This window comes from Protopterus annectens, chromosome 6.part0 (assembly GCF_019279795.1).
Source record: "Protopterus annectens isolate FY-2018-M chromosome 6.part0, PAN1.0, whole genome shotgun sequence".
Lineage (NCBI taxonomy): Eukaryota > Metazoa > Chordata > Ceratodontiformes > Protopteridae > Protopterus > Protopterus annectens.
The window spans coordinates 498,673,670-498,688,145 of record NC_056737.1 but is presented as its reverse complement, the minus strand read 5'-3'; the positions used below and the strand labels follow the sequence as shown (position 1 = coordinate 498,688,145).

General features: G+C 38.0%; 1 protein-coding gene across 1 annotated transcript in view; it reads left to right on the top strand.

Annotated features, from left to right (window-relative positions):
• SLC25A21 (solute carrier family 25 member 21) overlaps nt 1–14,476 on the top strand; it is a 2,418,593-nt gene that overhangs the window by 2,253,051 nt on the left and 151,066 nt on the right. Inside the window, exon 7 of the mRNA XM_044074218.1 lies at nt 7,344–7,525. Within this exon, the coding sequence (XP_043930153.1) occupies nt 7,344–7,525 (182 nt within the window). The remainder of the gene's footprint in view (nt 1–7,343; nt 7,526–14,476) is intronic.

Genomic DNA, 14,476 nt, shown 5'->3' with positions numbered 1-14,476 from the left:
TTTTATTATACAGAGCCATTTATTTTCCTTCAAAGACATAGCAGTAAGTAAGCGCATAATTTGTCTTTTTTTTCCTTTTGAAAAAGCAAGATTAAGTTATGTTTCAAGAGATATTGATATTGAATTCATTTATTTAACTCCCCACAGCTGACCATCAGCTGCCATCAGCTCCTCTTCTTCTTCAGCAGGTCTACAGGACAAACCTTAGTCTCACCTGGGCTCTACTAACTCCTGTACGGAGAGGGTGAGGAGACTAAGAATGATGGCGCAGGATCACAACTTCTTCCAAAGAGTATGTCGTAACATGACTGTCCTGAGGCAACCTTGTGAGCTGTTGTATGATTGTCTTCAGGGGGTGCATGCAAGCTGTATATAGCTCACCAGACTTTTAATGCTGCTGTTGAATTGTGACTTGGCTGCCTTTCTCCCTTTCCTGGACTGGTGATGTGGCTTTGGACACTCACTCCAGTTCTCCCCTTTCTGGCCCCTCCATTACAAGTGCCACTAGTCAAACATAAGTCATCTGGGTCCCAGTTGGGGCTTTAACTCTGCATGCCATGGAGTTGGTTATGACATAATGGTCTCTTGGTATGATAGTGAGTTATCTGCCTCTGCCACGAATGACCTGGATTTAAATAACAGCTTGGGTGAAGATTCACTGTTTGTAGCAGACCAGTATGTGTCTAGAAGCCTACATGCCTTTCCATGTGAATTTCCTGACTGTCGCTTTGACCACTGGTGATTCCCAGTAAGTAACAGGTAAAGAATATAATGGACAAGTCTAAGTCCTCGGCATTAGTGCTTGAGAATGTGCACATACTGGCATTAGAAAACCTAATCAGAATACAGGAGAAGTTTGCAGGGCAGCAATAAAATTGTCCATTATTGAGAAAGCAAAATCCAGACCATTATATGAAAGCAGTCAATCTGACTGACCCTAACGTCTAAAACTGTGTGAATGAAATCAAGAAATTATAAATGTGCATGATGAGTAGACGTCAGCTAGGTGCTGAGGGGTGCCTGAAAATAAATTATATTTTAAGAAGCTCTTTGTTCTGTCGTGGTGAACTTGACAGACTCACAGAATGATTGAATTCATGACACAGGGCCTATAGAACATTTCTTTTACTCAGTTTCACTAACCTCCATGTTTTAAACTTGTGATGATGCTGTGTCTGTGTCAGTCTCCTCCCATAAGTCCTTCTTTCGTTATGCCCCTGTCAAATGCCTAGGCAAAATTTCATACAAAATCCACAGGACCTTCAAAAAACACATTATGAAACATATTTGCTTTGTCAATACTTGGAATGTATTTGCTACTTGAATATTTGTGTATTGCAGTCATGCACTCCTGGATATTTTATACTTTAATAAAAGATTGCTGACATGTTTCCTGAACAACCTGTGGATTTTTGATGTTATGCCAGTCCCAGTTATTCCTAAAGCTCACATGTGTTCTTATTAATACCACATCACCTTACAGGCTCTTGGCAAAGTATTCTTGATCCTTTATCTCAATAAATATTTCCTCCAAGTCCTTCTAACAAAGCTACCTCTTACTCGTTTTGTGCAAGGATTCTTGTCCTCTAAATGTCCCTTACTCTGAAAAACTAACTACCTTTTGGGGACTGAATTATATGCAAGCCCAACATCCCTGCTCATCCTAAATATGTGTTTCTGTTGCTGACACTCCTGCTTCACAATGTTGTCCTAAGTAATACTGCAGGTGTTGTACGATAACTGGTTCAGGTCCATTGGACAAGTGACTATGGTTATCGGTGATGTAACATCAAAGCAGACATTAACTGACCATTACAGAGAGACACTGTATCTGTCTTAATCTTTTGCTTAAGCATAATGTTGTCGTTGTTGTTTGTCTTTCGGCTTTTTCCTGATAAGGGGTTGCCACAGCGGAACTCCGGTCCACTAATGATTGGCAGTAGATTTTTACGAAACGCCGAGGTGCCAGCTCGATGCCCAACCTTCAACGAAGGCACTCCAATTTATGTACGCATGTCTTTCGAACATATCTGTATGAAATGGTGACCTGTTTTTCAAAAAGCAACAATTAACAACTGCAGGTAATTGTTTGTGTAACTGTGCTTGTGCCTGTACAGGTGCTTATAATTTTAGCTAATGTTTAATTCAGAATCTGGCAGTAATAGTGAAATAATATTATAGTGCAACATATAGTTCTGAAGTTTGCATTTAACTTTCTTAACATCTGTCTTTTGAAACCATATTGTATTAAAAGCAGCTACCCTCATTCTCCCAAAATATTTCTAGCAAACATCTCTAGCCTAACCAAGGGAACTTTGAGGGTGATTGCTGTTCAGACTCAGCATATAGAGAGTTACCCCCTGCAGTGAGACAGTATCTTATATTCGTATTTCTCATGAGCCTTGTTGCCCTCAAGTACTTGTACTATATGTCTGAATTCATTGCACACAAATGACTGAATTCACACCCAAGTACTATCCCATATTTTAATTTAGGGAACCTTAATAATACTTTTATAAAATATAACTCTAAAAGATGTGCTGCCACATACTTAGCTTTCCTGTAGTCCTTTTATTTGTTTATTCTATTTACAGTTGCATTATAGTGCTCATGCTGTTGAAGAAGGACTGTGTTGTCCCCTACACAGTAGGCATGCCAGTCAGCATGGAAAGTATAGCCCCCCATACACTTACTAATAGAATCTTCAGAGGAGGATTGCTCATTCATATCATGGACTGCATGAATGAGTGTGAACTTCTGGCTGACATCCATAATAGTTTTGACACAGCCTGTAATACATAGATTGCTTTTGTGATCTTTGGCCATATAAATATAAACATGCTGACACTGGATTCAAGGGATCTGTCTTTCTGGATTCTTCAAATGTATACAGTATGATATATTACAGGCCACTGATCGTTATGAAACAGACCCTTAGGTCTGTTCTTGTATGTGACATACCATCTGCCAGACTTGGAAAAGCAAAGGGTGAGCTAGGTTCATAGTACTTGAAGTTGTTCATCTGTGCTTAGGTGTAATGCAAGTAACTGTCCTTGGATGACAGAGCAAAAAAAAAAAAAAAAAAAAAGACTTTATCTTTTACTGTTGAAAGCTGTTTGGTAAATTTGTATCAGTTGGTTTCTTATACTACCTCCTTAGCCAAAAAATAAAAATAAAAGAACTACTACTTTTTTTAAGCTGTAGCAAGCCAATCAGCTTAATGTACATGAAGAGCTAAAATTATTTTCTGTACTGGCATTCAGAAATTCCAGCACAAAAAAAAAAAAAAATTAGCAGGAACTGCACTTCTCCATACTTTGCATCTGAGGTGGTTGCTCCCTTCACCCCTACCTTTGCTACTCTTCTGGATTTGGATGGTGTAACTGCAGAGCAATAGCTACAGATAATCATAATGAATAGTTCCAAGCGCAGAAACTGTAAAGCAGATAGTTTAAATGCAGTATCAGCAGAGCAGTCAGCCGAGTAATAAAAGTATATCATATAGGTAATCTAGCAGAAATTAGTGCTGTACTGTAGAGCAGTAAGTTTAAATTGCATAACAGTACAGTAATCTGTAACTTGCAAAAGTGCAGCAAGACCACTGAAAGAAAAGTACAATTAGTTACTGAGATAATAAGTTAATTTGGGTTCTGTCTACCTGTTGTCTTAGATATTACCAGTAGTGTGAACAGCAGTACAATAAAACAGCAATAAGGCACAACAGTGCAGTATTATTTAAAATTTATAATATTACACTCATCAGAACAAAGGTGGTAATTTCAGCAATGCATCCAGAAGAAATGCAGTCAGTCATTTAGGAAGTTTAAAAAGAGAGAATAATTTCACTGTATGTAACAAGGCAGTAGTAAAGTCAGTCACAGCAGATAGAGAAAGCAGTGGAATTTATTTCATAAACAACAGGGATGAAGACATTGCCTTACATGTTGTAGACTAGGCTCTTGTGTTAGTTACCTAACCAAATAAAAATTGGTGTGCAGCAGTAGCACGTCTAATTCAGCAGGCCTCCTGGTATTTAAAGTCTGGAAGACTGTACACACACAGATGACAGCCAGGCGAAATGCAACCAGCACCCCTACAGATGTTTCCAGTCCAAAGAAGGCACTCTAGTCCTTCATTGTCACCCAAGCAGAGGTGGCTGTCACGTGGAAGCCACTGCTCTCTTAGAAGGATGTAACAGCAAGCAGATGACATTCTGCTTTCTCTTGGTTTACCAATAGATTCACCCTACTGTAGATTTGGGGAGTATAGCTGTTAACAGTTGTTGCTCTAGCTATAAGCTAAACCTTGACAAATCGTGTACACTTGCATTGCATAGCCAGATACCATCAAGTGACTTTTCACATATTGAAAATGGCTGGGACTCACATGGTCTAAAGTACTTAGGTGTCTACTTGGGCCTTGATTTTCTGCTCATGAAAAACAAAATCTTTGATAATCACAGAATCAGCAGGATTTCTAATCCTGACAGATGGATTAATCTCATCTCTTTGTTTGTTAAAATTAATATTCTCAAAGTGTATATCTTACCCTGCGTGCACTATGAGCATTCACCAACCTTGTTAGTGGTGGGTGGTTGTCCCATATACTTAATTCAGTTCAGCAATTTCTTTGGGGGAAAAAAAAGTTGCCTAACAGTGCCTCCACTCTAATCTGTCATCCAACTTCTGAAAAATGTTTAGGTTCTTTATGTTGAAGTCTTTTACTGGTGTGACAATGTAGCTGCCATCTAGACTGCTACCATACAAGCTAAGCATGATATGGATGCATCTGTCTAGTCAGAAATGAATGCTACTTTTAAACAGTTCATGTATTGGATGCACACTTGAGTCATGTTTTGTGACTTCAGGTTGCTTTTATTTTGCCCAGTGGCACTATTCGGGTAGTGGGTGCACAACCTGTTCATGTTGTTTGACCTTCAGGTCTTCTGTCTGTTGGTCAGCTGCCCATGGCACTCTTCATGTAATGGGTGCACAGTTGCATATGCCGTGTTCCCTGAAATTGCCATACCCAATTTTCCTCATGCCATTGCATTATTCCTGTAATGGATGCACAACTTGCTCATGCTGTATGGCATTGAGGGTGCTTTTCTGTTTCATAGGTGCCCATAATACTCTTAATGTAATGGGTGCACAGTTGCTTATGCTGTTCTCCCAGGAATTCTCCCACCCTTTTCCCTGTGCCCACTGCATTCTTGATACAATGGGTGCACAGTTTGCTTATGCTGTGGGTATGACAAATTTGATGTAACTGCTGGTATGTTCCTTGAACTTAGTTATGCAGATTGTTATGGGGTGGTACCTGTTCATTCTATTTCCCTTGATATCTCATTTCTGCTGCTCACATGCCCCTGGTATTATTCATGCATTAAGGACATAATTTGTGAGTGTGTGTGTGTGTGTGTGTGTGTGTGTGTGTGTGTGTGTGTGTGTGTGTGTGTGTGTGTGTGTATGTGCAAGCATGTATGCGTACAAGCATGCTGGTGCATCTGCACACTGCAGATAGAATTGAACAATGCTCTGTGCTTTTGCTGCATGTGCAGCAGCTTACTTTTTTTCTGTTGCACACTCAGTTGGAAGTGTGAGCTTGTGTGTGTGTGTGTGTGTGTGTGTGTGTGTGTGTGTGTGTGTGTGTGTGTGTGTGTGTGTGTGTGTGTGTGTGTGTGTGCGTGGGGTGGTGCATCTGCACACTGCAGCTAGACCTGAACAATGCACTGTGTTTATGCTGCATGCGTGGCTCACTTTTTTCTGTAGTACACTGAGTTGGGCTTAGTTAACAAATGTGAAAAAATAATTTACCTTCTTTTGACAGAACTAGGCAGGCTCAATTTTTGTTCCACTTGTACTTCTATCTGCGCACCTTGCTTTGTGTATACATTTGTATTTTTGCCTGTGTGATACATTTCTATAGTATTGTATCTCATTGTATAGTAACTGTTGCATCTGCTTTTAACCTGTACCTGTTTCCTAATGTTTTTCTGTCTTGCATGGTACTTCTGGATCTCCTGTGTAAATGGTTATCCCAATACGGAAATAATACAATTAATAAAATTAAACTTATAAATAAAATGTATGGCTGTGAATTCTTATATCTGGCTTATAATAAAAGGCACACTGTTTAACTAGTTTTCCAACATTGTATTGCATCTTAGTATTAAAATTCTTCACTGTGTCATTATTGTACTCAGTTTTATTGATATAAGTTTCTGCTTTTTGCATTATATATAGATAAAGATGTTTCAGTCAATGTTTATTACTACTATAATGTAAAAGATTTGTTACAGTAATAGTGAATTATGTGCATTTACAGCAGTTTTAACAAGTTTAATGAAAATCTATTTGTGATACTAATCTATGGCATGAACTAAGTAGCCATACCAAATGTTATCTACTTGATTTAATAATAATAATGTTATTTTAAATTTTCATAATTTGTGTAAAACAGACGACAGATTTACTGCAGAACGGTTAATGTGTTAAGAAAATGCAATTAAATTCATGTTACTATCTACTCTTTTCAAAACGTCACATACTTTTTTAATCTTCATTTATGCTCAGTTCTAGACAGTATTTCAGGATTTTTCTAGGACTGCAGTGATAGCTGACTCACCCTGGTGAAAGAAAGATAGAACAAACATTTTTAATAAACATTTTATCCAATTATCCTGGTTACCATGGAATTATAAAACAGTAATATATAACTCAGTGCACAAATTCCCCAGGCAGTTACCATGGGGGTTTGGAGCAAAACTTCAGTCCATCTTACAGCCACACCAACAAAGTTTGTTAATCACAGGAAGTTAGTACTTACTTAGTATGGTCGACCAACTACAAGTGAAAATAAATTTAAAAAACCTGGAGGGAATGGCATGAAACACAGCAGACTGAAATCAGCCTTTATTTAATTTAACGTTTGGGGGTCCTGCACACAAATGAGCACTTCAGTAAGCTTCATGGTGGAAGTTGCTGTCATTTGTAAAATATTCTGGCCAATTAGCTAATAGTGTGCTTGGATTTCTCCTGTTTTGATACAGTAATACTAAGTACATTGTGGAGCCCAATTATACAAATCAGCCCCATATGCGATACCGGCCTTTCCTTATGAACTGTGTTTATAAATCCTGTGTGAGGAAATGTGTGCTTCAGCAATTTAGACCATGTGTAAAAACATAGCCAATGAGGATGTCAAGAAAACAAGTTTCACTATAAGAAATACTAATGTGTTCAGCTGAACAAAGAGAAGTATGCAATGCAAATGTTTTTATTAAATGCATTTTATTTGTCTGTGATTTAACAATTAAGTTGTTGCTGTTCCACTTCCTCTAGGACCCAACACTAGAATTTTTAAGAAAATTTGTGATTGGTCTAGTCTCGGGAACTGTTTCCTCTGTTGTTAACATCCCATTTGATGTTGCTAAAAGCAGGATTCAAGGTCCACAGCCAGTTCCAGGAGAAATTAAGTACAAAGCATGCTTCAAAACCATGGCAACAGTGTACAAAGAAGAAGGGTAAAATATATTCTATATTACAAAATTTTCTAGTTTATGTTTGCTTAATAAAATGTATGACATTTTTGATCAGGCAGATTTTCATTGCTTCTTTTTTTTAGCTTTAGTATAATATTTTTTTCCAAATGAGATGTATGTCTCTGCTCCTGTATTCCGTTAAAGATGTTTGTTAGATTTTTTTTTTTATTTGTATAGGTATTAAAAGATTTTGCTTTGATTGGTGTGCTATACAGTTTTCAAAAATATCGGTCCTCTGAGTAAACCACTTAGATCTGACAGTGATGAACCAGTTAAGATAACTACATACATACGTGCAAATGTACATATATAAATAAAATAATTTAGATTTATAGCTTGCTAACAGGCAGTAGAACTGTTAAGTCTTTTGAAGTCTTTCCATCAAAGTCCCGTTAATACATCTCACTAATTACTACCCCTACCCCCCCCCCCGCCCGACCATAAGAGACAGGGGTGTTGGGCATTTGGTAAATCTGTAATTTATCATTAATCATCTAACTTAGATTTAGAGATACTGAGGAATGTTCTCTGCTTTACAGAAAACAAGAGTGTGTTTCAGATGGTGAAGGATTCTTTGGTAGAGACATCTATCACACCAACTCCTATTTATGTTACAGTATTGATTTAGGTCCCTTGATTTTGTGTTTGCGTTACTACTACCTGTTGTATGGAAATGCAAAAGCTTAATCAGGATGGGGTCATGTGCAGTACTGTAAACCAGGCATAGATCACTACATAAGAGTCTATAGGAGATGGAGAAGAGATACAGGGCTTTTAGGTACTCTGTGTAACATAGGGATCTCATTTTATGTTTCATGATTCAAAATGTAAAGAACAGGGTTCTGTAGTTGACCAGGATGTGATATGAGTTCTGTTTACAGATACTAGGATCCTCAATCGATTATTCTAGAGGTGGTGATGTTTCAGCTAAAGAAAGGCACACCACCAACAGAATTATTACTGTCCACACTTGCAGGCCTAAATTAGTGATAAGCAAAAAATTCAGGTAAGGATGGAGTGATGTCACTGCACTGGAACCAGGTTTTAATGACAACACAAATATTCATATTTTTCAGGGTTAGGAAGGTGCCAGGAGAGGACATTTTCTTATTTCTCTCTGCATTGAACAGCGCTATGTTGACATTTGAAAAATTAGAATTTGTATTTACTAATTTGGTAGCCTGTATGACAATGTGAGGTATTGCCAGCCATGCCAGGAGAAGTAGGGCAGTGGATATGTAATATAGCATAGCTAACTGGAATTTTGTAAAGAATTATATGTCATTTGTATATACTAGCTCTAGCTCTCTAATTACAACTGTTGAAATTTAAAACTTGTTGTAAATATCTATATATTTTTCTTTCTCTGTATAATTTTGGACAAGTGTATTTTCCTGGTATAATGTTACTCTGTATAATTTTTGACAAGTGTATTTTCCTAATATAATGTATTTTAAGCAATACCTCCTTAGGTATATGTATTTTACTATTTGCAAAAATGTTACTTACTTTTTCTGTAATCTGTATTATTTCTTGGAGCTTTTCTCTTCGGGTCTCCACTGAAAATGGGCCACAAGCCCATTTGGACTAACCTGGTTAACAAATGTCAATAAATAATAAAATAAATAAAAATAAATATATAAAACTGATTTGTACAGATGCTTGTATTGAAATGTATTTGTAAAGTTACTTGTATTAAAAATGTAAAACAAACTGACAGTGGGAAAAGTGTCTATCAATATGAACGTTTTTATAAACTGTTTTATATAATGTTTTTTACTTTTTCCCTTTAAGATGAATACATATTTAATTAGTAACATGACATCACATGACTCTTAACAAGACTTGTTTTAATGTTTAATGGTTGCCATTTTTGCTGTTTAATGTTCTGAAGAAATCCCATATATTTTTAGGGACAAAAGCTTTTGACTTATTTTAATAAACTCTCTCATGATTTTTGGATGTATTATTATTTTGAGATCCTTGTTCTTCTTCTTCTTCTTTCGGCTTTTTCCCGGTTAGGGGTTGCCACAGCGGATCACCTTGTCCGCACATTGAATGGCAGTGGAGTTTTACGGTGTCGAGTTGCCAGCCCGGCGCCCAACCTTCCACAGAAGGCACACTCACACGCACACCTAGGGCCAATTTAGAGTGTCCAATCCACCTGCAGCATGTCTTTGGGATGTGGGAGGAAACCGGAGCACCCGGAGGAAACCCACGCGACCACAGGGAGGACATGCAGACTCCGCACAGAAGGCACCCCAACCGAGGATCGAACCGGAGGACCTCTTGCTGTGAGGCAGCAATGCTAACCACTGCATCACCGTGGCCGCCCTGAGATCCTTGTTGAGAGGCTTTATTCTGCTGCTTCTGACCTGAGTGCCCTTTGTTTGTATTTTTGTATTAAATTGTAGCAACAGTGTGTACTGCTGGACAAAAAAGAAATATACATTTATGTCAGACTGTACTGTTGTAGATAGGTTACTGGAAGAGAAGAGGTTAATCGCAGTCCAGCTAACTTTGAAAAATAGTAAGAAATTAAATTACTTAATTTAGGCCAAAAAGATTGTATCTTAGAGTTCTGACAGCAGCCAGAGATGAAATGTCTGTGCCAGAGAATGGTTTATTAGCTGCTGTAGGACTTCCAGAAGCTGTAGCAGATCTTAGCAAAACTCCGTGTGTGTGTGTGTGTGTGTGTGTGTGTGTGTGTGTGTGTGTGTGTGTGTGTGTGTGTGTGTGTGTGTGTGTGTGTGTGTGTGTGTGTGTGTGTGTGTGTGTGTGTTATTGACACATATGTGCAGGATTCTGGGTAATTTGCTAGGGAACAGAGTAGCATGGGAGCCAGATATATGTGAAGTCATTCTGTAGTCCATCACTGAAATTATGTTTTCTAATACTAGATGAGACTAAAGTCTCTGAGCATCCTGTTTTTTGAAAGCGGACATAGAAGGATCCCTCAACTACTTCATCTTGCCTTGCTCTGGTAAATGACCAGAGAATAGCAATTCTTTAGATCAGTCAGGAAAATATAGTGAGTCTAGTTAAGTACTGTGTTTCTGTATCTGTGTGAATCTATTCATATGTGTTATTTTAACATTTCACGTGGTTGAAACTCTGGTGTTTATTGTAAATAGATATTTAGTTTTTTCATGTTCTTTTATTGTTGATTATTAAATATATTTAAACATTTCATTGTGGCTGGTCCTTTAAAGAATATTTTAACCTTTGAGGGTACTCATATCTATTTGGTGATTCTGTGACCACTCCTGAAAGCCTTACTGCATTGGTCAAAACACTACCATTTGTATTAATATTAATTTCACTTAGTATAATTGGGTACCCTTCTAAGAACCTTAGAGTAGCTGGCTTTGGAGTGTCTGGTGGCAGTAACTACCATATAGTCTGGGCAGAAGGGTGCATAGCTAATAAATCTGTGCCAGCTTTTCCCAGGTGTGTGTGTGTGTGTGTGTGTGTGTGTGTGTGTGTGTGTGTGTGTGTGTGTGTGTGTGTGTGAAAATCAAATATCAAAGAGTGTGTGTCAGCTGCTTGGAGCAGGGACACAAAGCACTGGTTTCACAAAGTGGGTGTTGGAGGACTTGGCTTGGACACTCGAATGAGGACTGAACTGTACAGCTGTGCAAGTGGGGAGTCTCACTGGGGCCCTGGAGAGAGAGAGAGAGAGAGAGAGAGAGAGAGAGAGAGAGAAATCCAGACCATGGACTGTGTGTGCTCCCTATGCGCTCTTAAGGGAAATTGTGCTTGATGCAGTGAGCCGCATCTGGAAATACTGGGTGCATCCATTTTTATTCCAAGTGAATGTCCATCTCCAGTGTCAATGGTGAGGATTCAGGCTCCTTGATTACTGGCCCAGAGTAAGGACATCACAGCCTGAGTAGACTGACATTGCCTTAAAAAGGCACTGTGGCTAGAGAATATCTTAGCCTGTATGTGAAAGCCCTGGTAGAAGAAGAAGAAGCTGTATTGGTATGGAATGAGTGTTAATGCATCACTGAGGTTTGGCCTTGGTGCATACATCTACAGCAGTGCTGTACCTAGGAAGTCTTTGTGGCTTTAGAAGTGATTTTTGGAACAATTTTGCATAGGAAAGTTTTATGTTTGTCATGCACTTCATACTGGTGCCCTGTTTTACTGTTGTCTTAAAGGCCTTTAATGTTGTTAATCATAACATTTTCCTACATAGACTACAGTCTCTAGGATTCCCAGTCCCCATTACTAACTAGTTTGCTTTCTACCTGTCTAACAGATATCAGTCTAAAGTATGGAAATCTGCTACATCTGTAAAGACTCAGACCAGTATAGGAATACCTCAAGGCAGTATACTAGGTCCATTACTAATGATACCCCATCACACAAATAGGTTAAACTTACTGCAGTATAGATATGACTCCACAATACTGTGCAGTGTATTAGATCTGCACTATCTCACTAATATCTCCAGTCGATACTTTACTAATATATCTGAAGGAATCCAAACTCATAGTTAAGGAAATAAAAACTAAGCTTCTGATCTTCAATGTAAAACCAAAAACAATGTTACCTACTCAGATATGTAGAAGTAACACCATAATTCAGCTAGTTCAACATTATAAGTATCTTGTATCTTGCGATAACTTTTGAAAGCTGACATTATTTTAATAAGCACGTCAACAGTATAACAACATAACTCTGAAAACACAAAAAAAGATTTTGAGCCCTATATTGCATAAAATCCTGCTTACCACCCTCTACTGAAAATGCCTTAGCCAATTCCCCTCTACTTTCCAAATTGCTTGATAGCATACCTGCCATTGGTAACCTAAAAAAAGATAACTTTCCATTAAATTAGAGTCTGCATACTACATGATGGCCAGATTTGTTGACCAACCTGTTGTAAACACATGCACATAAAATATACTGAATAAACTTGAACGGATGTCCTTCTCCAGTGGAGTACAATACATTTATCTTACTTTAATTCATAAAGCATCTAGAATTGTACATAGCCTGCATTCTCCTCAAGCCTTCCTGTTACACAAGCAACAGAACTCGGAGATGTTCATCATATTGATCACTCCTACAGTAGCCTTAGCTATATAGTTTATATCCTGCCAAGGGTATAACAGCCAACCAGCTTCCAAAGCTTCAGGGCAACTTCCATGCATCCAAACCATTAATTGACTCAAACTGAGTTGACTAAAAAGACAGGTTTGGGTGCCAAGCCATTCAGAGCTTTCCTAACATTGAAGAGGGCACTCCTCTGTGGGCTTTCAGGGATGGACAGTCTGCTTGTGCTGTTCCTTTGCTGGACAGATAAGGTCCTCAAAGGAGAAACTAAAGGCCTGTAAAAACTACAAGCATTTTTTTTTGATAATCAATAAATTATTATTTTTTTTAAACAAGAAACCCATCCATCCTCAACCCCTTTATCCCATTTTGCACATAGGGTCAGGGTGTCACTTCAGCAATGACATTCATCTCGAGCTAAGGTTTGCACCATTGAGTGGCTAGCCCTGCTGCAGTAGTTCATCTATACCATTCAACCGCACACACACTCGCATCTATGGCCAATTTAGAGTGTCCAGTCTACCTACTGCATGTCTTTGGAATGTGGGAGGAAACCGGTGCACCCTGACAAAATCCACGCGATTGTAGTGAGGACACGCAGACTCCGCACAGGAGGTACCCCAGCCAGGAATCGAACTAGAGAGCCTCTTGCTGTGAGGTGACAATGCTAACCACTGCACCACCATGGCCAACCCTTTTTTTATCAAGTAAGACATAGACAATCTTACATTTATATAAATGAAAACAAACCATACCTACATAATTTCATTTGCAAACATTTTACATTACAAACCATGTTGACACAATTGTAGTTTTGAACATTATACATCACTTACAATCTATCCGGTCATTGTCAGTCAAACATTACATCGATCATTCAAATCCTACCATCTTTTAAACCTCATTCCTCCTCTGCATATATTGTTCCCACAATTCCCATTTTTTTCCTGTTAATTTGTTCCTACCCTTTTCTAAAGATCACATTTTCAGTTGTTTTATCTATGTTACTATATTTGCTACTTCTAATAAAGTTGGTTTAGACTTTGATTTCTATTTTCTAGTAATTACTTTTTTGGGAGCCGCCATAATTAGATTCAGGAAGGCCTTACTATATCTAGACAACTCAGATTCTGTATCATAGCTAAAAAAAAAATCATTTCCTTAGTTACAGCAATTTGTTCACCCAGTAACTGACAGACCAGTCTGCAGGAAATCTTTAAAGTCTGCCAACTCCTTACACTCCCAGAAAATATATTTTCAGTTACCTTTTTCTTCCCCATCACACTTCCAACATTTGCTGTCTACCTAAGGAAAAATTCTTTAGAGTATACATGGATTGTTGGTGATTCCTTACTGGTAAGGAAAGTAATCTCTTTTTTGTCTGCAAGTTTCTTAAGCTGATAGAGCTGCTTTCTGTTTTACCTGTTCCATTTTATTTTCTGTTTTGATAAATCTATGTGGTCTGGTGTTTTGTTCTGTGTGGCAGATAGACACTTACATTACCAGGCTGTGCATTTCACATGATTTTTTTCCATTAATTATTTTGTTTCTTGAGTGGTACATAAATACACAGAGTACATTTATAATCTTGTCTTTTCTGATAAGATTCATGGTGTGGAAAAAAACATTGTTGGTGACACCCTGCTGGTGAGGAAAGTAATCTCCATTTTTGTCTGTGAGTCACTTAAATTGATGGAGCTGCTTTCAGCTACTTTCTGTTTTACCTACTCCATTTTGATTTCTGTTTTGAGAAATCTGCTTGGCCTTATGTTTTTGTTCTATGCGATAGACACTTAAATTACGAGGCTGCACATTTCACATGCTTTTTTCATTAGTTAATTTGTTTCTTGAGTGATACTTAAATACACA